At 33.9% G+C, this 26,144-nt stretch overlaps 1 protein-coding gene across 5 annotated transcripts in view; it reads right to left on the bottom strand.

Moving 5' to 3' along the window:
• Positions 1–1,358: 1,358 nt before the first annotated feature.
• sl (small wing phospholipase C gamma 1) overlaps positions 1,359–26,144 on the bottom strand; it is a 133,524-nt gene continuing 108,738 nt past the window's right edge. For all 5 annotated transcript variants that reach the window (XM_069818310.1, XM_069818312.1, XM_069818313.1 and 2 more), the window contains 6 exons: positions 25,611–25,725; positions 24,338–24,604; positions 19,477–19,616; positions 12,910–13,017; positions 11,649–11,732; positions 1,359–11,558 (listed from right to left, as the gene is read on the bottom strand). In XM_069818310.1, coding sequence (XP_069674411.1) covers positions 11,652–11,732; positions 12,910–13,017; positions 19,477–19,616; positions 24,338–24,604; positions 25,611–25,725 — 711 coding nt within the window. In that variant the 3' untranslated portion in view covers positions 1,359–11,558; positions 11,649–11,651. The remainder of the gene's footprint in view (positions 11,559–11,648; positions 11,733–12,909; positions 13,018–19,476; positions 19,617–24,337; positions 24,605–25,610; positions 25,726–26,144) is intronic.

Here is a 26,144-nt window from a genome sequence, read left to right as displayed (position 1 = left end):
TGGTAAACTGATAAGGTGAGTTCCTGTAAATATTTTTCCCAATTAAATCACTGGTTCTAGACCAGTGATTCTCAACAGTTACTGGGGGATCCACAAAGTGGTGGTGATTGTAGTGGAAGTAGCGTTTGCAGCAGCAGCAGCTGCTACCTTTTAAATACATAGAACTTAATTCTGAACAATGTGAGCACATTGTGAAAATTCGTATATCCACTTTGTTATTTGGTTACAATCTTCAATACTATTAAACAAAGTATGCATCATAAGTTGTCTTTCCAACATGTTCCTAACCTGAAATGAAAAAAGGGTCAGTACTAAATGGTCAAGCTAAGTTTTCCATTAGATTATGGGTTCACACCCATTCCAAGGTAATGTACTTTAATTCTTAGGATCACTTCCTTTGGAAGGGAGAAGAGGTGTGATCCTATGTAGATTTACATTTCATAAAAAGATCTTTAAGTTGATTTGGTAGTGAAGGGGATACTTAATTAATTTTATGTTTACTGGCTGTTTCTCACTACTAGAAATTTACCTCTGCCAGTCATCATTCTGTCAATTATCACAGAGCATAATGAATTTCTTCCCACTGAAATGGGATTATTCATGCTGCCAGAGTAGAAGAGGCCATGGCTAATGGAATAAGTTCAATAAGTCAGGCCAATACCTGTAATAATGCAAGAAATAACATAAAGATTGGAGTAATTTTTTTACGATATAAATCGTGGTACAGAAGCTTCCTCAAATGTTTCAAAACTTCATACAAGTTTCACAGCCAGGTGAGAGAGATAATAAAAAAAAAAAGTATCATCACATATAATGCAATCACCAATCAAATCATGTTGGAAAAGTAGCCTACCTCGTTCACTCCAGTTGATATAACAGACTTAACTGAGTCCGCAACCTTTTATATTTATAATAAAATTGATGATTTCAATATATACTGTAAGATATCTGATAGCTATGTGTCAAAGATTAATGACAACTCCGAATTTTTTTGTACTGTGAAGAGATGATGTAGTACTGAAACAATTATTACGTATTGCTTGCCTAACTTAGTTACTAATCTGTACATATTATGTTGTAGCATCAACAGCTGCGGGTATATTACTGCCTAGTATCCTACAGCATTCTATATAGAATGTGGCAGACCAGGGTTATGATTCGAATGCTCTTTTGTTCGGAGACCTATGCACAAACCCAATGTTCTGACTGAATCCTTTGAATCATAGTGTATGAAGCAATTCTGGGTATTATGTGCACGAAAAGTCATTTTAAATCTGTAACAGAAACTGCATTAAATTTGTTGCTCTTGATTAGAATAATATAGTGGGACTTTATGAATTAAAGATAAACAACAGATATGGATTGTAACAAATGTTATTCGAAACTAAAGTAAATAAAACAAATAAGTACAAAACAAGTGACCTAAACAGGAAGGTGCAGTACATAAATGCAAGGCTCCTACATAAAGTTCAGTGCTCTATACAACAATAAAAATACAAATCTTTGGGTATACTTCCCCAGCTACAACAAGTTTCATCATCTCAACATCATACTACACAATAAATGCTGTTCTCAGTTACAAAATTATACCTACATTTATCTATTCGCAATAACAAACACTGGGTATCACCCATGTATATATTTATTTATATAATTTACTAAAATATTCTATCAAATGCTTTGCAAGAGTGAAGTTTTATAAAATTAATTTCATTCTTAAGGATGTATACTTTTTCCAAGAGATATGTAAGAAATTGTAGTGAAGGATTTAGAATAAAATATTCACAGTAAACCTTTCGTGGAATATGTATCAAATGAAATGCTTCCTTCGATTTAGGAAGACAAACATACTGCTGAATTGGAATGAATTTTTTTATTTTTCATATAAACTTCCACGTAACCCACTAGCACATTTATCACATTTTAGCAGTTATAGATAAGTTATTGTATAACTCACAATTTTGGTGTAACTATTCCAAAGAGAAAAACTGATAATTATTTAGTATCAAAATTCTGGAGAAAAACTTATCCGTTCTTTTAACCAATTCATACCAAATAAAAGACACCATAGAACATATTTCCTTATTCCAATTATGAAGACCTCCATTATAACAGTCTGTAGATTGTTCTCTAATACTGTTGAGTATTAAAGAATTTGGAATTTTAACACAAGTATAAAATACTGTTATTAACTCTCAGTGGCCGTCAAAATAGGCAGTGAAACACTATGCATATACTGTACATATTGCTATGCTTTACAAATAAAATGAACATCGTTTTATTTTTCGTATTTCATTATCATATTATGTAGTAACCAAACGGAACTATCAAATCAATTTTACAAACACAATCTCTCAGCTATACATACTAGCACATAGAACATTTGTAACAATTTACAGAGAGAAATTTATATATCACATCATCTCCTGGTTAACTCCAATGTGCCAGTGGGCCGGATGGCCTTGCATTACATCCAGGTGTACTGTGAATACCACAAACCACATCATGTAGATTCAAATACGAGTAGAGAGGGAATGGAAATCAGAAAATGCTAATAATGAATCAGTATGCAAAACCTTTTACTGAGCAAGTATTTTGTTAGCTTTTCTTTTCCTGGAGCAAGAACTGAGAGCACCAGCAGAATAAGGCCACCACAGTGATACTCCAGTTTTAGGAACATGTAGAAAAGTATATCAGTTCAAATCAACATTTCTATCCAATAAAATATAGTAGCAGAAGTAGTATGCCATCATTTTACATACGAAAATATTTAACTTTATTACTAAAGCCCACGCTACATAGATAATGTAATTTAAAACACAGTAACTCTAAAGTGGGCATTGCACCATCCAGATTCCCGGAACATCTCATACAATTTAACACCAAATGCAGGAGTGGACAAACAATAGTGCCATATGGACACACCACAACTATGATTTCAATGTGATGTACAATGGTCTTTTTTTGTTTCGATGAGCCATTTGGCCATTTCCAGTTTTCCCCTTTCCCTTTTGTGTGCAAAAGAAGTGGTATTTTAATGAGAATTTTTCTCATACAGAATTTCTTTGCAAAGCAAAACTGAATACTGATGTTAAAAAAAATACAATGCAATCTTGAAAGTTTGTCCACTCCTAATATAGCGGTACACAACATTTCAAAAGACCAGTATAGGGAAACATCATCGTACATGACACACACGTACTATATGTTCACAGCTATGTTATAAGATATCATTTTGCCTACTCCTAGCTACCAATTTTCTTCAGGTCTCATACGAAATGACTGGGGCAAATGAGAATTCACTGCTCCCTTTATTGTGCTCGTGTTATTTATTCTTTGGAAAGGTTCCAGCAGATCACAGGTACTTCACAAGACTGTCAGTTTGATCAATCCGAGAAATTACCTAATTACTACACCCAATCACTGAAACATGCTTAATCGGGCTGCCACTTTCATCAGCTTTATTTGGTATTGTTAATACTTGATTCAAAACATCCATCCATTTCTAAGAGAAGCAGTCAAATCGTTTTTAGATTTTTATATAATGTCTACCAAGTTTCATTGCTGAACACACCACGTAACTCAGGCTCGAATCTTTCACAGTATCTTACTCGAGTAATCAAATTAACTGATCAACTGCCATTAGATAACTGATAAATATCAATAATCCTTGTAAGAATGTAAGTTATATAGTTACAATGAAAAAGAAAATACAAGAAGGAACCAAATCTAAACATTTGCAACTTCATATCATATCATTAAAGTATTTTTTTGTAATCAAGATTATATAAGCATGTATTATAGACTGAAGAATAAGAAAGAAAATGGAAGCAGTATTAATGTCCTATGAAAGAAAGGAATCTACACTTATGGCAGTGGGAAGACAGAGCAAATAGATAGTTGGGAATTGGAAGACATCAGCAAAAAGTAAGAAAACCAATAAAAAAAAACATACTTTCTTATTAAGATGCGTTTTGAGAAATCAACCATTAAGATAACCTTCAGGTATTGTAACTAGTGACTACGACCAGTCATTACAAATAATGTAACTATTCTGTCATGATTTGTGATATGTTGCATAGGCCCAAGATGATGACGTTGACTAGATCCTTGTAATATAAAAATCTTAATATAGGTATCTGCTTTGAGTATAAAACTTGAAATACAATCCCACCAACTGAAAATATGATCTAAACTCTTTCTTAAGAAAATAAATATTACTACATCAATAGACCTACTACACTTCCATTTTGCAATTAATAATGAGGAGCATTTAGTCTATAACTATTTTTAAATGTTATGTTCAGATGGCCATAGTTTTCTGAATCAAAAAATAAATATATAACGAGTGTTGATGGACGAATTCGGTGTACAAACGAATTTCTCTTCTGAATAAGCATAAGATTTCCACAGGACATGATTTTCTCGTAATAACTATATAGGAAATACATTTCCCAAAATATGTAGTTAAATACAATATAACAACTTTATCATTTTAATCACAATTGGAAATAAGTTTAATTCTCGGAAAAGTAGAAATTAAGGTTCCAAAAGTGGAACATCATACAAATATGGGTTCCAACTAAGTTGTGAGCACTACCATTTGCAGGCTGGTGAAGTGAAAGAAGAAATGTCATGTTCAGACTAACAATGATCTTGTTGCATTACTGTTTTTTTTCTCTCTCTTTTTGTAAGTAAACTAAACAAGAGAAAGCATCCATGGGAAATGTTTCCTTGGTTCTCAGAACATGTGGTATTAGATGCATATGGCTTATCAAATATTTTTTTAACGAAATAAGACATCAGATGTTACATTTATCTTCACACTATACAAAGTACAGAGAATATAGCTTGATGCAGTAAAACCTTGCCTTCGAAAATAAGCCTTTTAAAACATGCGGCACAGTGATGCATTATGCGCATGCACAAACACAAATTATTCCTTCACATGCTATCTGTCTAGGCATCATCTTTTCTATTCATCATTACTATCATCGTCTCCTTTACCTCCTAGTAGGAGCATAGTGTCTGCATCAGATTCTATTTTGCTCCAGCTTCCTCACCTCCTTGCATATTTTCTCTTCCTTTGTAATTTATTCAACAACAGTTTGTCTTCATGTTTAATTTGGTCTTCCTCTTCCTCTATTCCCTCGAAGATTCCATCTAAAGCCATATTTTCTATTCTGTTGCTGATAATTACTTTTAAATAATAATTAGCAACATTTAATGTCACATACTCTGTTAATATACATTTTATGCAATACCTAATAAAATACTATAGCTATTTACTATATGTTAAGACATATCAAATGAATTATCCACGACCACTTTCTTAAAGAACTCATGTTTGCCAATTCATTAATATAGGTCAAGTAATTTTTTTAACAACTTGTGATGAATTGTACTATAAGAATTATTCTGCTTCCTTCAAGTTAGTCATTCTGTATTACTTTGATAATTCGCCAAGCATTTCTATATTTTGAAATGTGTTCCTCTGAATAATATGCAGCCTGCACTGCTTCATCTGCAATGACTGAGTAAACACTCAGGGAAAATATTTGAGACAATTTTTAGCATTATCTCCATTCTGTATCATTTTTGTTTAAAAATCATTACTGTTAACTGTGAATTAGAAATACTTTATTTCAAGCATATACTTCTCAAACTGATTTGTAAATACTCAACGTGAGCAAAATTTATTCCTTGAATTCTCTTCCTCCCAATGCCATCAAGTTGTCTCTCAACATTACCGGTGGTCTTCTTTTTCTGGCAGTGCCTTACGTATAACTCGCTTCTGATGTCGAGGCACCTGAAAGGCGGAGTTATGCTGCCCCAGTGATATAATAGGATGATCACTTGTGATTATGTGGCGCCAGGAGAGATCTTAAATCTAAACCTACCCTAAATTCCAGACTATGGCCGAACACAGACACAATTCCCTTTAAGGTAATATTCCTGTATTCTAATCGGCAATTAAACCTGGAACCTCATGAACTGTAGCCAGAAACTCTGACCACTAGACCATGAGGTTGGTCTTCGTCCAATATTTTAGAAAGTATACCTCGTATAAAATTATACATACACACAATTATAACTTTTCATTACCTACCACAGAAACTGACACAGTGTTAAGTCAATCTCGAAATTAATTAGTTTTATGTCATCATAATACATTCTCTATACTTGCATAACAATGAAGAAGAAATGACTTTTACAATTCATAAATATATATAATAAAATCAAGTTATGTTTGCATGTAACACATGCCTAAAATTTTTGTAATTAAGGTGATGGAAGAGCAAAGATTCGATAGTTTACATAGGATGTGGGGGGATTCAAAATCTGAGTACAATAAAAAAGGTCATGCAATCTTGGATCATATCTCGTCTTGTTTCCACATTTTCGTCTCAGCATTACTTGCCATTGAGCTCTTTACAGGCAGTTCTCAATATCTTAAACAGGATTTTGCTTATAGTTAAATAAACAGATACCATCGACTTCACTACCATTGGACGCCATTTCAGTTCGTTGTCTTGATATAAGTTTGAATCTATGGATCCAAATTCATACAGTCTTGCTTATAAAGTTTGATAAACAAATCCCATCGACTTTCGTGGTCATTGTGTAGTACTGTTTTGCAAACTGTATTGGACGCTTATTTAAATCAAAGATAACAGACATATAGGATATCTGAAAACATTTGTTCATTCTTTCTACTCTAATCTGTAATAAGATGTTCTACTATTAAATAAAGCCGATACCTTGAAATTTTCGATATATAAACAAACAGTTGTGGAAACTCAGGAATAATATTATTTGATTATTTTTACATCCTGAAGTGTTAAAAACTTTATGATATATTCTGTATAGCAGCTATTTTAGCATGGCTGTGTTCATTTTAGTGGGACGATACAAGGATTACAATAATAAAGATCCAGAAGTTTTCTGGGTCTACTCAAGAGTATTATTTCAGAATTTTCCTCGAGAGTTTGGGTAAAACAATGAAGACTTATGAGACCAGCTAACTTGACATGCTCTTTCTGAATTCTAGCTCAATGCTTCCTATTTTTTAACAGAAAAATATAAAGAGGAGTTAAAAACTTTAGAGCGAAACCTATCAATTCTTGTTTCTATAACTATACTTGTCATGGGATATGTACAATATATGAGACACTGAATTAAGAATTCAACATACAATGGAAACACTAAACTCAACAGTTAAATTCTACACTTCATATTTTCAGGTGATCCTGCACGAAGGAAAATAACTTCGATGTTGCTCCTGAGCATTAGGTACGTCCACACACACAAAAACACACACACTTTTACTGGTTATGATATTAAAAAGTCAACTTGTGTTTCGTATCCTCTTCAATTACAATACTGCTATGGCCTTCAAAATATGAAAGGACGGTAACATCATTTCAACATAAGCCTTTATCAGCGAAATTACTCATTTTCACAACACGTTTTAATAGATAACTAAAACTTCGCTGCGGTTCACGAAAAAAAGATCAATTAAGAACAGTCTCAGTTGGGATGGGAGACATGACTAACAATCTGGAAGACTGCCTGTAAATTTTATTATAGGTAAAAACAAAGTGTTTTCTATCAGTACCACTTTCAGAACAATTTTCTAAATAATGGATACTAGAGGAACATATTCACGAAAATACCGGCTATAGGAGTACAAATGTACCAGTTTCTCCAGACAATACCTGTTATACAAAAAGAATAATGATTGTTACTGAAAAATAATAATATTTGTTGAGATGAGATTACGTTTTGATAACCAACATTCTTTCTTTTTTTAACAGTAGTTCGTTATTATGATTTCTTCTGAAGCAAATGCAGTTAGGGTTCAAAGGAAATTATTGAAAGGAAGAACATTTTATTCGAGGATATCTGACAAAATTTCTGAACAGGACAAAATCACAGAATGGGCCAAAGTTCTTAAGGACGTAGAAGTTTTATAACTATCTTCCTAAATTTACATAAATATTACACAGGTAAGTCACTTCATGATAAGTGATACACCTACAGCTAGTATGTTCCATAAAATGTGGCAATATTAAATATTCGTTACTCGTACTTTTTTCACTATTTGTTTCTTTCCTTCTTGTATTTTAACACGTGATAGCACGAGGGAGTTCATTTGTGGCAGAGTAATTTTAGGGGTTGAATACCAGGCTACTTCTTGTACACCACTACAATTCCAGAGTAGCATACTGAACACATTATAACTACTCTAGAAGTCAAAGTAACATTGTAAACACATAGAAAACATTTTGATATGTAACAGTAGGTACAGTAGGTTAGACTAGAATAGAGTAGGTTAGAGAAAGATAAGGTTTTGTATGAAGGATAGAGAAAGACTTAACTTAATTTACAGTCTTATGAGTCTCAGTTACTTGTTTTGCAGTGTATTTATATGTTGACATTCCTGAATAAACAATCCATATGACGTCAGTTGCAACAGTGGCCGTCATTTTGTTCTTCTGCTGCCACAATTTTCAACACAAGAAAGGGTACTATTCCAACAGGGAGGAAGGTGAGTCTGCAGTTTTCATCATTTCATGTAAATTTCCTGCTTAATTCAGTAGCAAATGGAAGCACACATTTAACGAAAGTTCACAGTAATTACTTGAAGGTCGTAATTCTTCGTTTCTCACTTAATTAGGTACCACTAAAGTTGTAACAAAAAATAACAATCACTCAATAATTTGTCTCGTGTTAACATTTCCTTACAAGTGGAAGTTTCAATCATTATATAAAGTGTGTTTCAGAATTCAAACGAGATAAATTAAGGGCTTGTTGAGGGGTCCTAGATAAGTATTTTGAGATAAAAAAAACTAGGGGTCTGTGGGTTCAAACTTGCACGTAATGGCATGAAATATATTTTGGGTCAGTACACCACTGATTGAACTTGCATGTGGCATAGCGGTACATTTGAAAATGTCTTGGATACAATATTCCTAAGTCTCTGTGGCACAATTTGTTAAATGCTGTAAATGGTTTATGTCAAAGAATGAGATTGAACATTCAAACTTCAGCAGGTACTTTTATTTTTAACTTAAGGTATAAAATTTTAAACTTGTGTTGTAACATTAAAAAGCCAACTCTAGTTTTTCTGTAATGTACGTATTAATAACAATAATTGTTTAGAAAAGTGAAGAAAAAAATTTGTTTGGAAAATGCATATTCATTACTCTGGACAACTTACGAATTTCATACAACTTCAACATTAAAATGGGGCAAAATGCATGAATAATAACATAGAACACAAAAAGGTCATGAACTCGTCACCTATGCAACCAAAGCCAGTGCATTTCTAACAAATATTTAACAGAGCTACATAGGTGTCCAATATGACTGACTTGATCTCAAGTGAACTGTAATGAACCAATGGCTAGTACTGTATTGTACAGCATTCTCTTGCAAAAAGCTTAATAAATACAGTGAATACCACAATACGTATTTCGGTAGTTCAGAGGAGAAAAAATTCAGATCTCTCTTCAATAAAATAAGAGGTACTGGAATTCAAGAAAAATTACCATGGTGGAACTCGAATGTACTACCTTTTGGACTGAGATTTGATCCATTACCTATTACACCACAGCTTCATACAATTCTTTTCTAAAATAGGAACAATAACGAAAATGAATGAGAGTGAAACAAACAGTGCAGTGGCATACTGTCTTATTATTTGGCAGCAATTTTACAGATTCGGTAAAGCTAAATTTTGAAAACATGGTGGATCAGTTATTAACAGCTGGCCTTCATCCAATTTCTAATAAAACCCGAAACCTTCATATATTATTCCACACCCCTAATTCATTTTAATACTGAATTATGAGTATCAAATGTAAACAACTAATACCTCAGATATTTTTAGTCGGAGATCCTGGGTTCCCTATCTCAAATTGCTTGTCTACAACCCCTCTATATTCAGATAAATTTTTTCAGATGAATTCTGAAACAACATGTGTTTGCACATTAGTTCATTTATAAGTGCCTGTAATCTGCTTATGCCCAACTTTACTAACGCGCCTACATTAACAAAATAAAAATGGTATAATTTGTAAACCTTCGATGAGAATTTCTTCATTACTAACACATAAATGTTGCAAAAAATTTATGTTGTAGTTAGTTGTTTTTCAATGACTGAATGTTTTCCTAAGCCATTTATCCTCTCCCTTTTTTTTTTCTTCTTTTTTTCCTTCCCAATATAACTCTGCCAGATCTTGTTTGTTTTCTTCTCTGCTGAGAAGGAAATAATGTTTGTTCAAGAAATTTATCTTTTGTTTTCTCTAGAGGACGGAAGCAGTTAGGAAGAAGGTTATAAGTAAATATGCAAAATACTTCTATCTTTTTAACATACATGTAAAATAATGAACACCGCGATCGAAAAGCAATTTGACTCTTAATTTGTCGTAAAATACCACTGTAATACTTGCAGCAGGATAGCTATAAGTAATGAAGTCTTCAATCCGAATTTGATCCAAAAAAAAGACTAGAATAAGAGCCCACTGAATAATGGGTCGAACCTATGTTAACAGGTTATGAACATTCATGTCATAAACAGAAAAAACACTTCTAAGAAATGAGACGAAATCCACAGTTCTAAAATATGAGATTAAATTCTGAAAGAAAACGAGCAGGTACACTAGCACAGGCAGAAAAAATATGCATATTCTTCAGAAATTAACTGCACTACTGTTGTACATATAGATAAAATAAATCTGAGTAAAAGATCATATGCAATGGGTACATGTTTTACAAAGTTTCAGAAGAAATTTTAAATTACAAATCCAATGTAAAGAAGCTTATTAGAGAGACCAAGAAAAAGATGGAATGATTTACTACGATTTAATACATTTCGGGGAAGAAGAAGAGGACTTTCAACAGAAGTGTATTAATAATGTATCACATTTCTCATCTTTCAGTATCCAGTTAGAAATATTTTCATTACTCATACCAATAACTTTCCTGTTTAAAATACTAAATTCTAGAGTTAAAATTCTGGAATAAACAGTCCTAATTATTTCCAGACATCATTAATTAAATCATCTTTCAGCATTGCTTCATTATTCTAATTCGGTTACTATGTGTATCTTCTGCTGATTTGTTGTGTATGCTTTTTTCTAACTTTAAATACACGCATACAGTATGGGAATTTTTATCAAGTTTAAAAGCTATAATTTTTAAATCTTGTGATATGCATAAAGTTATATAAAATAAATTACAGTATAATTCTTTAATGTTATCGTATGAGATTTAAAGCTTTCGTGGTATGATGGTCAGACTGACGCAAAAAATTTGGGTGTTCAGTCCCCAACATTTCAGCACACTCAGCTGGTTTCATTTAGAATAGTTCACTTCCCTGTAGACGAGCAAGCAAAGGTTATGTTACACAGCACAGGAATCCGAAGCTTTTGTATCAACAGCTTGGAATGACGGATGAGAGGTGACGAGCACTGTGTTGCAGGGGCAATGACTCATTTGCCTGCAAAAAGTATGTCAATCAAGGCAACCTCTGAAGAGATGTCCAGATTCACCTGCAATTACAGGCAAAATCTCGTGTATGAAATGTTCGCAATGAGCTATTGATACGAGTTTCCTTGCATGTCAAAACAGTGTTCACATACTTATTAACAGTCCTCACTGTCCCCAACTGACATCTTGGCAGGAGCTGAAGACACTGGACATGGCTGCACTCCATTCGTTTCTTCCTGCAAAATGAAGACAAAATTCAGTATTAGCAGAACTACATGCCCTCCGTGATGTAATGGTTTTCGTGTTTGCAGCCAGGAGTGATGGATTTTTAGGTGAAAAAATTCTGACATACGATTTCCTTTGAAAAGTAAATAAAGCTGGGGTCTTACGTCACACTAAGCTTATAGAATGTAAAAAATCCTATTAAATTCTTAAACAGGCCACAGTACTATGCATCTAAAATTCCTACTCTCAATTACAGATGGTACTATTGACTAACCCTGTTATCTGAAATAGAAACCATGTAAGAATTCTTTAGTGATACCCAACACACATCTCTCTGTGGTTGTCATGTAATCGATTTAATATGAGACGTGCAACCTTAGACAGCTCCCCCGAAAAAATCTATTACCAATAAAACACACTTTGAGAGCATAATGCTCAATTGACAGTAGTAAGATTATTTTTTGTAGCTTGGAAAAGACATGTTTATAGAAATATTTAACAAGTAAAGCCTTTCCAACGGTATTTAATTATGAAACTAAAATATCTTTAAAACATTCGTAGAAATTATAATCGTAGGTAAATTAGATAAACACCGACTTAAAGTTCTTCATTAGATGTGGTTCGGAATATTTTGGCAATGTTTATATTTATTAATCTTTGCACCCTTATGATTCTTTTTACAATTATTGGACCTCCTATAAGTGCTTCCATCCAGACCAGTGCTGCATAGGACAGTAAGGACAGAATTGCACCTTTGTATATTGTATGTAGTGCTTCATCTTTCAATACTAAATCTAGCTTCGCTGATTTTGAGAAGGTGTTAATGAATTTTATACACCTTTCTGCAAACCTATTTGATGTGGTTATCCAACAATGCTTTCAATTTTTGTTCAAAACTTAAAAAATCGAGTACTAAGTGATGTTATATTTTGTCTGAACATAACACTACAACAGAAGTCTTGACCATACATCATTTTGTTGCTTTTAGGCTTTAGGAGGAAAACAAATCATAAGAAAAAAGTTCCTTATTTTTCATAATATCGACTTGAAATATTGTCATGTGTGAGCATGCAACTACTTTATGTGATGTAACGTGAAATGAAGAAGAAAGGAATATTACTGTACATGTACCTACCTATAAGAATTAAATAAAACATCCGTAAAATTAATGGTGTTAGCAACACTTACCAGTAAATTGCTAATGTTTATATGCACTAACAGTGATGCCAGCTCCAGATCTTCACTGTAAGCATTCTTCAGTGGAACACTACGGTAACCGCTCCGTAAAGTAGGGACCTACAGCCAAGCACATATTTAACTTTAAAACACAAGTAAACTGAAGTATGCCACATGATGATAAAATCTGGAACTATGTTAATATACATATTATACCACTCTGTTAATTCTGAAATCTTTCTCCACTGACACTTCTTTCATCATGAAAAACTATCAGATATTAACTTCGCAGATGCATTAGCATTCTTCATTAACAATTATTATAAGCCTAGATCACATACACCCAGATTGCTTGGCATTATAGGTTTTGACAGTAACAATTTTTGTCAGGTTTACTATGCTGCCATTTAGTTGTTACATAAAGAGTCACGTCATAACTAACATTTGAATTGCATTAGCGACTGTACTGCCATCTCGTGTTCGTTTATAGCAGATGGGTGGCAATTCTGGCAGTTGTTCTCTTCAAAGTGAAACCGATTTTAACATAGGAATGAGCAATCTATATGTGATCTGGGTTATAAGGTACTGGTACGTATAAAAAAATTAATTTTGTGTGAATGTGTTTCTTGTTTTTAAGTAGTATGTACGTTTTACACAGTATTCGAAAGTAAGTATTGCAAACTTTGGAAGACAGTAACTTATATCAGGAGGAACAACTTTTATGATATGAACCTATCTATATGATGTTAAATTTTTTTTGTTCATTGATTTGGACTCTACGAAAGGTGACGCAAATAGAGTTATGGGCAGTGAGATGAATTAATATTTGAGGAGAAAAATTCGCTCCACCGCCGGGAATCGAACCTGGGTCCTTGGTTCTACGTACCAAGCGCTCTGACCACTGAGCTACGCCGAATTCAATCCACAGCATTGGATCGAACTCTCCTCCTTCAGTGTTTCCCTTTGTGGCCTGACTCCAAGTTAGGCATAAGTCCCGGAATCTCGGCCAAACAGTCACTCAGTTGAGTGCGTCCCTTGTATAATGGCAGTTGACTTGGACATAAAATGTTAACGTACTGTATACTTATGCCTAACTTGGAGTCAGGCCACAAAGGGAAACACTGAAGGAGGAGAGTTCGATCCGGTGCTGTGGATTGAATTCGGCGTAGCTCAATGGTCAGAGCGCTTGGTACATAGAACCAAGGACCCGGGTTCGATCCCCGGCATCGGAGCGAATTTTTCTCCTCAAATATTAATTGTCAATATTACAGATATTATTCTGTAGGACAAATTAATAAAATCTTTAATATTCTCAGTGAGATGAAGTTTATATGCCAAACAACAGATTACACTAAATAGAGTCATAAAAGAAATGAAGGCATCCTACAAGAACTTGAAACTGAACCTGTACTGCAGTATATAAATCAGTATCAAGAAAATTGGCATCGTCATGTCATACGTATGTCTAGAACAAGGATCCCTTGGGCAATCTTGAATTACAGACCACCACGAAAAAGATCACTGGGATGCCCTACGAAGGGATGGTAAGAAAACGTTTTGTAGACTGGAACAGTTCTTCTACCTTCTGTTACCTATTATAGCCTCATCACTGTTATTTCTGGCAGCCAACCACGTTGCAGCCTGGCTACATTTAAATGTGCGCATCTTGTCATTGGCCGCTGATGATGTTACACACTTCCACTGCTGTCACACATTTAGTAAACAGCTTTAATTAATAAACTGCCCTGCTTGGCGGAAAGCAAAGTATGGAATGTGCAATAATGCAGCCAGTTTAAGACTTAAACAGAGAGGCGCAGTTGTGCCGGAAATAATAGCAATGCAGCTATAGGATGATGATGATGATGATGATGATGATGATGATGAGGAGGAGGAGAAAGAGGACGATGACGACAAAGACAACGACATTGGTTTATAGGCTCAACTTAACTTTTCCACTTCCAGTAACATTTTAACTGTTGTTGTTATATACAATACAATGCACAGAAACTAAATTAATCGAAGGAGATAACTGATGCATGTAATTAATTTTTTTTTTTTTTATGAACAAGTCATATGCCTCGGCCAGGAAATAAAAGACAATTTTAACAAGAAAGAAGATACCTTGGCAATATTTATTGACTTTCAGTTAGCATATGACTCTGTTTGGAGAAATAAATTATTACTAAAACTCCAGAAATTAGGTATCTCCAGCAATATGTTCAGATGGATATCAGAATTCCTTAGTCAACGATTCATTGCCACTAAATTCAATAACTCACTTTCTAGTTACAGACAAACATATCGAGGTCTACCTCAGGGCGCTGTCCTCAGCACAACTTTATTCAATATTTATATAAATGACTTACCCTCCCTATTAGAGGAATCAAACATGAAAACAGCACTACTTGCAGATGATATAGTTTTGTGGACTTCCGGATCTTACAGACATAGAGACAAAATTCAAAATTCTGCTATTAAAGCTCTAAATCAACTACATGAATGGAATACATCAAATTTGATGACACTCAATTTAAGCAAAAGTAACTACCAAATATTTTCACTCGGTAAAAAAGAAAGAGAATTCAATATCCAATACAATGGCCAACACCTTCCTAGGACTTATGAATCCAAATATCTTGGAGTTATTTTCGATAGTAAGTTAACATGGAGCAACCATTTGAAATACATTTCTGAAAAAGCTCGTAAAAGATTCTCCCTTCTAAAAAGACTAGCAGGAAAGAAATGGGGATGCTCTAGGAATACTTTGAACACTACATACAAAATGTTTATACAGCCAGTGCTGACATACTGCGGAGAAATTTTAATTACTTCACCTTTCATAAACGAAATAGAACGTGTTCAAAACCAAGCTCTCAGACTCATTACTGGTGGAATCAAAACAACGCCAATAGATTCTATGAGATTCCTCACTAATATTAACAGCATCAAAATGACAATAGAAGAAAAAGCACTGATTCAATATGAAAAAACTTATTAGATTACCAGGAAACAATTGCCATTCATACAGTCCTCTCTGTAGATTGAAAACTCAAAAAAGTTTCATATCCATTGTTCAAGAATTAAAACAGAAAATCAATATCCCGAATTTAAAAGAAAACCTACAAATTAAACCAAACCCTTTAACTCTATTAAATATAGAATATAATCTAAATTTAACAGAAGAAATACTGAAATCAGAAGTAAACACTGAAATACTGAAACAATTGTCTTTAGAGACAATTAATATTAGGTACCCTCCACAAAACTGGCTTCATTTATACACCGACGGATCCTTGATCTCCAGAGAACAAGGTGCTGGTGCAGGTGTTACTTGCTGTCTCTTCTCCCTTTATAGATCTCTTGGATATGGAACAACAAGTTTTGATCGTGAAATCATTGCAATAAGTGAATGTCTCAGGAATCTTCTATGCCACATCAATAAATTTAAAACTGCAGTTATATTGTCAGACTCCAAAGCAGCTATTCTATCAATCGTCTCTAAACACACACCTTCATCTCAAACAGCAGAAATAACTAAAATGCTCTCTCAATTAATATCACTCAATAAAAGAATTGCATTCCAATGGATACCATCCCATTGTGGAATCCTGGGAAACGAGAATGCGGATGCTTTAGCAAAGAAGGGCAGCACTGCTACTTACAGACCTGTTACTAAATCTACGTATTACTCTGTGAAGAGATTTATTAAATCTACATACTTAGACTTCAACAAACAAAATTTGATAACTCAATCCCAAGGGAAAAAATGGAACTCCCTGCATCAAAATCCACAGTTAATTCCCGATTTACCACGAAAATCGTCTGTAGCTGCATTTATATTGGCAACAGGCCATGATTGTTTGGCCAAACACCTGCATAGAATTGGAATATATCAGTCCCCTAACTGCCCATTGTGCAACTCAAACCAAGAAATGGATTCGGAACACCTCAAAATCTGTGCTTCAGTAACTGGTCATGATATTATCTTTGAAAAATATTGGAGTGCAAGAGGTCAAATGACTTTATTGTCAAACGCCTGGCATTAGAAAACAACAACAACATTTTTTTTTTTTTTTTACTTAAAGAATTTTCAACACACACACACACATATATATATATATATATATATATATATATATATATGCAAATGAGCACAAACGCTACTTAGGTATAAATTTTTCTGACATTTTGCATATCTGATTCCCTAACCATTTCTAATGTGTATCATTTTACCTTTTAGGTATGTTTCCAAATTATATATAATACGCTTTGTCAAATCTGGCAACCTTTTCATAAGGGAAGCTAAATTTATTTATATATATATATATGTTTAGAGCATCCAAGATACAATCACATTCATAATCGTAATCCCCCTCGTGAATACACCCTTGATGATGCTGAGAAGCTGTAAAACAAGCTTAAGCAAACAAATTAACTAAGAGGTGTCCACAGCCACTGCTAAACCAACTTAGCAGTTTACATGGTGAACAATTTTGTAAATTATAATTTTAGGGACCAAAACGAAAAAGGTAATCCAGAAAGATTAAAAGTTATAATTACATATTCTTAATGCTCATTACATTACTACTAGCGTCCACACCTGTCAAGTAACAGTGTGCCTGACTGCGAAACCAGGTGGCCCGAGTTCGAATCCCAGTCGTGGCAAGTTACCTGGTTGAGATTTTCCCTCAACTAAATATGAGCAAATGCTGGGTATCCATTGGTGCTGGACTCATTTCACCGGCATTATCACCTTCATTTCATTCAGATGCTAAATAAGCTGAGATGTTGAGACAGCATCGTACAATAATCCAATAAATAATAATTTACTACTAGCAAACACATATTAACAATAAACTTTCGCAAACACACAATATATTTTCATAAAATCATAATAACGCATTAAGTACTGCAATTAGATTTACAATTTTCATATTCAAACACAATAACATTTCTATAAGCTCACTTTCAATAAAGATATCGATGCATAATATTGATTACAATGTACTTCTGCTAAAGTCACACTATTGTGATCATATTCTGTAAAAAACCGATCACAAATGTTTGGAATGGGTTCAGAATTTCGCTAACACAAATTGTATATTCGCTACTGCATTCAAAGTTATTCCTCAGAAGCAGATTTTCTTTAAAGTGTGGTCCCTTAAAATCAGGAATCAATTACATTGTGTTTATGTTAGTTCTGCTGGAACTTTCGAAACCATTTCTTAAAAATGGGAATTTCTTAAAAAATTGCATCATTTAAAACAAGGTTTTTCTATACTATTACATCTCTTGACCTATACTATGAAAAATATTCACAAAATACTCACTATTAGCCTCTCGGAATATTTAATTTTTAATTTGCCAACATATAACAATATTGTTTGGGGCACAAGATATTAGATGATAGATAACATCAATATATATGGATCATATGCGGAGAAGGCAGGAAACAATGAATGAATAACAATATTCAAATAATAGCTTCATTCATTCATTCATTCATTCAATGCTCTGCCCAAGGGCAAATTTTTCACTGCAAACCCAGCTTTCTCCAATTTTTCCTATTTTCTGCCTTCTTCTTTGTCCCCTCACATGATCCATATATCTTAATATTGTATATCATCTGATATCTTCTTCTACCCCGAACTCTTCTCCCATTCACCATTCCTTCCAGTGCAACCTTCAGTAGGCAGTTTCTTCTCAACCAGTGACTCAACTAATTCCTTTTCCTACTTCTGATCAGTTTCAGCAGAAGTTTTCCCGGGTAGCTCAGTGGTAGAGCGTTGGTACGTTAAACCAAAGGTCCCGGGTTCGATACCCGGCTCCGGAACAATTTTTCCCTCGAAATTATTCAAATCAACTTTACAGGTAGTTATACCTGAAATCTTGATTTGCAGTTTCAGCATCATTCATTCTTCACCTATTCTTTCCAACACAGTTTCATTTTTTATTCTGTCTGTCCACTTAACATGTTCCATTCTTCCTCATATCCACATTTCAAATGCTTCTATTCGCTTCTTTTCACTTCGTCGTAATGTCCATGTTTCTGCCCCATACAATGCCACACTCTATACAAAGCACTTCACTAGACTCTTCCTTAGTTATTTTTCCAGAGGTCCGCAGAAGATACTTCTTTTTCTATTAAAAGCTTCCTTGGCCATAATAATAGCTTAGTAAACCAATTTAATTTAATTCCAACTATAGGACTCCATGTACACACATGTACTGTATGTCCCCTGCTGCTCTGTATCTCTAATAAATAAACTAAAATATACAAAAAATGTAAGATTTTAGAATTTCACGATGATTATGTGCAGAAGAGACCTGGGTTTCCCATGTTATGTTGGGACTCAACACTTCCTTTCTCATCATAAGAAATTACTCAAAATGAATTTGGTTTTTTCTACCGTTTTCTGTTTCAATCCTCATACTTACATAGCCAAGAAACTTATTTGCAATACATGGTGAAAAACCTCAAAACCTTTCTTCTAAATACAAAGTCGATGTAAAAATTAGAGTGCATTGCAGAAAAAAAGAGAGAAGTATATAAAAAAAACTTAAGAGGTTGGTACTTACAGGATATGTTGCCTGGCCAATGAAGTTTGAGTCACCAAACATGTCCTCGTCCTGTATAACAAACCTGAGCAGAGCAAAATGCGGGTTGATCACGTTGAATCCACATATCTCATTCCATACTGGGTTGAACCCATTGTCAGCTGCAATAGCATACCAAATGTTAATTTAAGATTTTTGCGACCAACAGCAATTACATTAAATTCATTAATAAATTATAAAACACCTCTAGCTTTTTTAAAATCACATGAATATATTTATGATGCAAATAAATTAATTCTGAAGAGAAGAATATTGAGCTGATTTGATTATAGGAAGATTGGTTGAAACATCATATATTAGGCTGTATCGAAAAAAAAAATGTTTTCGAATTTTAAACAGTAATAGCATTGAAATGTTGCATTATGATGTTATAACAATGCACAAAAAAGATGAGGTCTCTAAATCCATTTTTCACTGAAACGCAATCACTTTAAAACTTGAAGTATAATTATGAATTTCATTCATTTTTAACTTAATACATAATGGAAGGGTTTTAAGATTCTCCTTCCTTGTCATGTGTCACATAGTCAATTCTAGGTTAAGGGATGAGGACATTACAATTGGTAACGGATGGAATTCATGCCACATATCATTGCCTTTGCTTGAGTTTACTGTGAGCCGAATTACAGAGAAGGTGTTTTTATAAGTTTCGAGAGTGAGACAACATAATTATGACTGAGTTGAATGCACAAATAAGACTTAAAATATGTATTAGATATGAAGAAATCTTCGAACAAGTATAAGATATCATCTTCAGAACTCTCCCAATATATGAGATAATGCATAACAGGGCTTATTTTTAATGGAGAAGGAAGCAAAGAGCCGGGAAAAAGTCAAATCACATCTGCAGTTGCCAAAGAAAGTAGAGAACATTTGGAAACACACTTCAATTTCTACGGTTTTCAAGCAGTAAATATAAGAGTATAATCTGATAAATTATCACACGAAAATGAATAATGACTTGAAGATGAAAGTAAGGAGCAATATGGCTGTAGAGTAGATAGCATCAGGTTCCAAAGAACTTTTGGATATTGCAATATGTAAGTGCTCTTCATTTGCAACTTGCACTTACAATAAAACTAGCAATGCTCAGAGAGAATTCTTAAGTGACCAGGGAACTACCAGAAAAATGGTGATAGGCAGTGTCGATAAGATTACCACCAGTAAAATCCAAGTGAGAGAAGAAAAGAAAAGTAAAGCATGTAATTTCAGTTGAAGAGAAAACTATACACGACTAAGACAAAATCTTCGATCATAGTAGAAAGCAATATAAGCTCTTCTGGGACAGATATTGTCATGGTGACATTGATTTCAAGTTGCAGTTCTGAACCAGAAGCTAAAAAACTAAAAACTGAAAGACAAATGAGAGTATCAATGCCACATCTTGAAAAAATGAAAGACAAGACGGATATTACAATACACAAAGTTGCTGTTGTCTCCAGAAGATCTTGGTATGATGCCAGAAGAAAATCTTAGTAAGGTTGTAGATAAGCAAAGTATATAAGAAGTGTTCAAAATAACATAGGAGTTTGTAAAGAAGTGTGAAAAAATATGTTAGACCACGAATGGATTTGTCTTTTGCGTTTTTGTGCCATTTACTAAGACAAATAGACGAGTACACTACAGATCCTATTGGAAGACTTTTAGAAACTTGAAAAAAGTGGCCCATCATAAAATTCGATGGAATATATTTATAACTGCCTGATGTAACTGTTAAAGATCGTTGCTCTGACTAACAATACCTACTGGAATTTACTTGGATGATAAATTAGTGGGAAATGCGATTCAGATGTAGAAAACAAGAAATCAATATAGCTGACTTATGCATGTTGGCTTATAAAAGAATCAAGACTTCTTTGTCTTTTTATTTCTACAGAAAATTCATCTAAATGCCTTAAATCTTTGATAGAATTTGCTGCGAAAATTTATGTTCCACTGTTGTTTAACATTGTAAGGATGTTCCAGATATCTCTTGTTAATTACTCACATTTCTAAGCATTTGAAGGACTATTGCAGAGATATAGTGCATAATGTGATATCAAGAAATGCCATTTATAGCCACCCTGAAAATATATTGTTGATAGTGCTAATGACAGACAGGATGAGAGCTTGTTAACAGTGAGAAGAAATGTTTAGGCAAGAGCTCTTAAAGCAGTTGGAAATAATTCTATATAAATTCTTACCTTCAGAAACTCGAAACTGAATTTCTCAGCACAATACCACAGACATAACTGATTGGGAGCAGAATACTATTACAGAATCTTTGGCTGTAAGTCACATGAAAGCATTTCAATTGCAAGAATTTGTAAAGAACGAGTATGTTCCAGATATAAAAATTCTCTCGTTCCCATGACAGTTGAGGCCTTGTAAGTAACTATATTGTCTACAAAATATGAGAAGAAAGGAGAACACTTCGGCTTGAGAAAGAGAAAGTAATCAGAGTTGGTGATTCAATGAATAAATGAATTACGTTTAATGGAGCATGAGTAGGACGGAACTCTACAACGTCACCTGCTGACGGTGAGTTCTAGGTTGATGTAGCCTCTAACACATGTTCTGCCAACTAATGTTAGTACCTACACCAATTTCACCATACTGATACTCCTACTTGTCTGTGGTGTAATAATCATGATGAAGATCTGGAACACATTCTTCTATACTGTCCATCCATAAACCACAAAAGAAGTAAATTAAAATCATCAGTACCAGTTGCAGAAGACACAGCCTTGCAGTATATATTGACTACATCCCAACTGTGGCTACTATATAGCAACAGGCATCTATAATGAACACCGATCAAAATACCCCTCATTTCTCATGAAAATAAAAAACTGAATAGACTACACTGGACTATAGTGGACTCTATGTTATCAGCAAACAGCTGGATATATTAAGAAGATTGATTGATTGATAGATTGATTGATAATGTTAGTTAAATTACACAGTTTAAACCCACAGAGTTACAGGCTATATCATGCAAAAATTTGCAAAATAATGACCATAAATACTCAAATTGCTAAAAATTCAATGCGATTGCACTTCGGTCAAACTTTTGTTTAGGACCTCCAAATTTGGTACACATGGTAACTGGGTCCTAATGCAACTTTTTAATCCTGTTAGCAATATATATATATATATATATATATATATATATATGTATATATAGACTGGAACATCCAGACGTCCTACATTATTGAGTTATGCAAAACTATTTCTTCACCATTGTCGTCACCATGCAAATGTCAACTGACATGACAGATGAGTCTCATTCATTCAGAATAGATTATCTGTCTAGTTGCATTTTTAGACTTTCACAGTTGTCTGCACCAGCCAAACATAGCGAGACTTAACAGAGTAGGCAACCCCTCTGGTCTAGGGTTCCCAGACATATTGGAAAAAAATACGGGACACTTATCAGTTTTCACTGAGTAAGTTTAGTATGCACACCCATCAAAATGCCAATCTTTCAAAGTGTACGTGTAGTAAAGTTTACTACACAAACACTTTACTAAGGGTAAGTAAACAAAATTGTTAGGGAGCATATTTGCATTAAGTTTAAGCTTCTTTATATAAGTTTTCTTCAAATTGTTTTTACAAAGTTATTACAGAAATAGCTGCTAACTACACTACTCACATGACAATATTCTTATAAATCAATCTGTCTTGGTCTTGCAATATTTCTCTAATGAATTAATTTCACTTAACAATTGTTTATTTTGAAAAATCATGTATGAAAAGAAACACAATCCTCACTGAAGAACGATTTTACAACAAACTCTGATTTTACTGTTTTTACAGACAATTTATTTTTCTCATCAGTCCAAAGAGCATTCATGCGAGAAAATAATCTTTCGACACACACATTTGTTCCGGAATACACATAATGAACTTCACTACCCTCTTCAAATTTGAGAGTTCTTCTTCAGTACTTTCAAAAAGATCCACCTAGACTTCATCTAAACGTTTGGTGTTAGCATCACTCGCCTTAAGAAATTAATAACTCACAATAATTGTTTCATAATAGCCATCTACAATGCAATGATGAAGTGCGATGTTTGTAATTTGCAATGTAGGGTAGACATTGTAACTTTTCCATTTTTTCTCAGTTTAGAACTCTAAGATACAGGATGGAAATCAGTCCCGAAGACTTTTCTCGAGACAACAGGATGCATTAGCAAAAAATGGGACGATCCTGTATTTTATGGGATATCTGGGTACCCTACTCTGGTCATACCTATCTGCCTTATGATGAAACCTGTATGTAGTTCTGAAACATTCTGGTATGTCTTCATGTCCTTTACTACATTGTTCACTTTTCAGTCTCAACTTCTCTCGAACAGCTACATTCCTCACAAATTCAGTAAGCAAGAACACTTCTAAATATTAAAAATTCAATAACATTTTTTTTTAACTCAATAGCGCTACGAGTGAATGGATTTAATTCACTAATATAATATGCTACAGAATTTGGGAATTATTATGTTGGTGTTCTTGCGGCTACTTATCCTTATTTTTCATTTCATTTCATTTATTGTATTCCACATATGTTTAATTAGCATTGAAGCTTTAAGATGTGGAACAAGTTCAGAGTTATACAATTTCTTGACGAAATGAGGTGAGGTTCAATGGCAAAATTCGTTAAGTCCTAGTGGGCTATATCTTAAATAGGAAAACAGTTAATAACACCACAAAAATTAAATATTATAATTCCACCTATCATTTTAATGCAGGTGCTTGTAGGAACTAATGTATCAGCTTCTCATGTAATAGTGCCCCATATCTTGAAATATGAAAACAAACTTACATTTCTGAAGATACTTACAAACTGTCTTCGTTGTTAATTTTGATCCTGAATCATAGTCAGCACCAATCACTTCAATTTCCACAGAAGGGCTAGATGTTCCACGGCCAGACTTGCCCAGATGTCTTGCTCCTATTACCCGTATTGATATTCTGAGTGGCTCTACACCTACTAAAGTCTTCTTGTTATATGGACTGAAATCTTCTCTGAACATGAATTCTGGCTTCAAGAGATAGCCACAGTTCCCATTCTCCCTGAATTTGGCTTGGTTCAGTTGCATGTACTTGTCTGCAAAGCACACAGACACAAACTATCAAACACAATACAACAGTGCAATAAACACAATGTAAATACTTTATCACACGCACACGCACATGCACATGCACACACACTTGCTATTAAACTATTATTTTAAGCAAATTTATTTCAAACGAACTATGTAAATGATTCGTGGGAAGGCAAGAAGGTACCTGACAGACTATTACCTCTAAGTATTTCTGATACCTGAAGATGTGGTGTGTGCAAAATAATACTAGGGACAGTATCACATGCGGCAGGTCTTATACCACTATTAAGAGATTTCCATACAAAATGTTCAAATTGTTTGGTCCCGAAACTGTATGCAGTTCCGATGTACAGGATATGTCACAAGCTCCAAGACACGGTGGTATACTTACGTCTATTTCTGATCTCAATTTCTGTTTAATATGTTTCAAAATACATAATTTCCCAAGTGGGAAGGTCAATTTTCAGAGTACAAACCTAATATTTTGCCCATATAGTATGTTTCTATTGTTCTAGAATCACTTATTCACATAGGGAACTTAGTTGAGTTTTATACGAAGTTACTAGTGAAATACTGAGTTCTTCTGTGCGATTTAGCCTTTACTTTTGTTAAAAATGGAAGCGAAAATTGAGTGAAACTAAAGACATTATCAATTGCAATATTTATCAACAAATGAAAAATTAGCCACATGTTACACACATCACTTAGCAAAGGAATTACGTTTACCAGTTAAGCAAGGTGGAAGTACAAAATGAACCAGAAAGTAGTTAAAATTTTCGAAATTAGAATATCAGAGCAATGCTGATGGAATGGATACGTGAAGACATGACATGCATATTACTATTGCAGGTCCAGTATTGTGGCAAAAAGCTGAGGAAATAGTTGTAAGGCTAAATATTGACTTATAAATTAAGTTAATTTATTCAGCACGCTGATATTGCATGTAGATCGCATTATTCTATACTTATTCTCAGTGTTTTACCGCTCTTAAAGAGTAGTGTACAGTACCTGGAGTTTGATAGTTGAGAGCCACCATTTGTCCTCCCGAGTTCCAGATGGGAATGGGATTGTAGTTAGAGGAATCAATTCGTTGTCCTTTTGGATACACGCGACTGAACTGATTCTGTTGGAATGCATGTATATGTCAGGTTAAACAGCTTGGAAAGGTCCTTTTCATTTAATGATTAACAGTACTGAAATATATGAACTGCATCAAAAATGTTTATATACAATGCAATGAAAAATATCAAGTACATAAATAAAAATACAGACATTTATGAATGATGCAATCAAATGGAACTTTTGGAAAGAGGAAACATATCACGCACTTTGAACCATTGTTTCACCCTTTTCTTCTTATTTCTGTCACACAAGTCTGGATATATTACATGATATTCACAGAGATCTGTGTGGCAGCTATGATAATGATAGGTTTCACAATGGAATTTCTACACTTTCTATTTGACACAGCCATTTGTGCCCGCAAGTAGGAATATATGCATTTTGAGTAGTATGAACACATCCCAGAGAAAACTCTACTTC

This window comes from Periplaneta americana, chromosome 2 (assembly GCF_040183065.1).
Source record: "Periplaneta americana isolate PAMFEO1 chromosome 2, P.americana_PAMFEO1_priV1, whole genome shotgun sequence".
Classification (NCBI taxonomy): domain Eukaryota; kingdom Metazoa; phylum Arthropoda; class Insecta; order Blattodea; family Blattidae; genus Periplaneta; species Periplaneta americana.
Note: the sequence above shows the minus strand (reverse complement) of the source record. Positions and strands in the feature narration are given on the sequence as shown.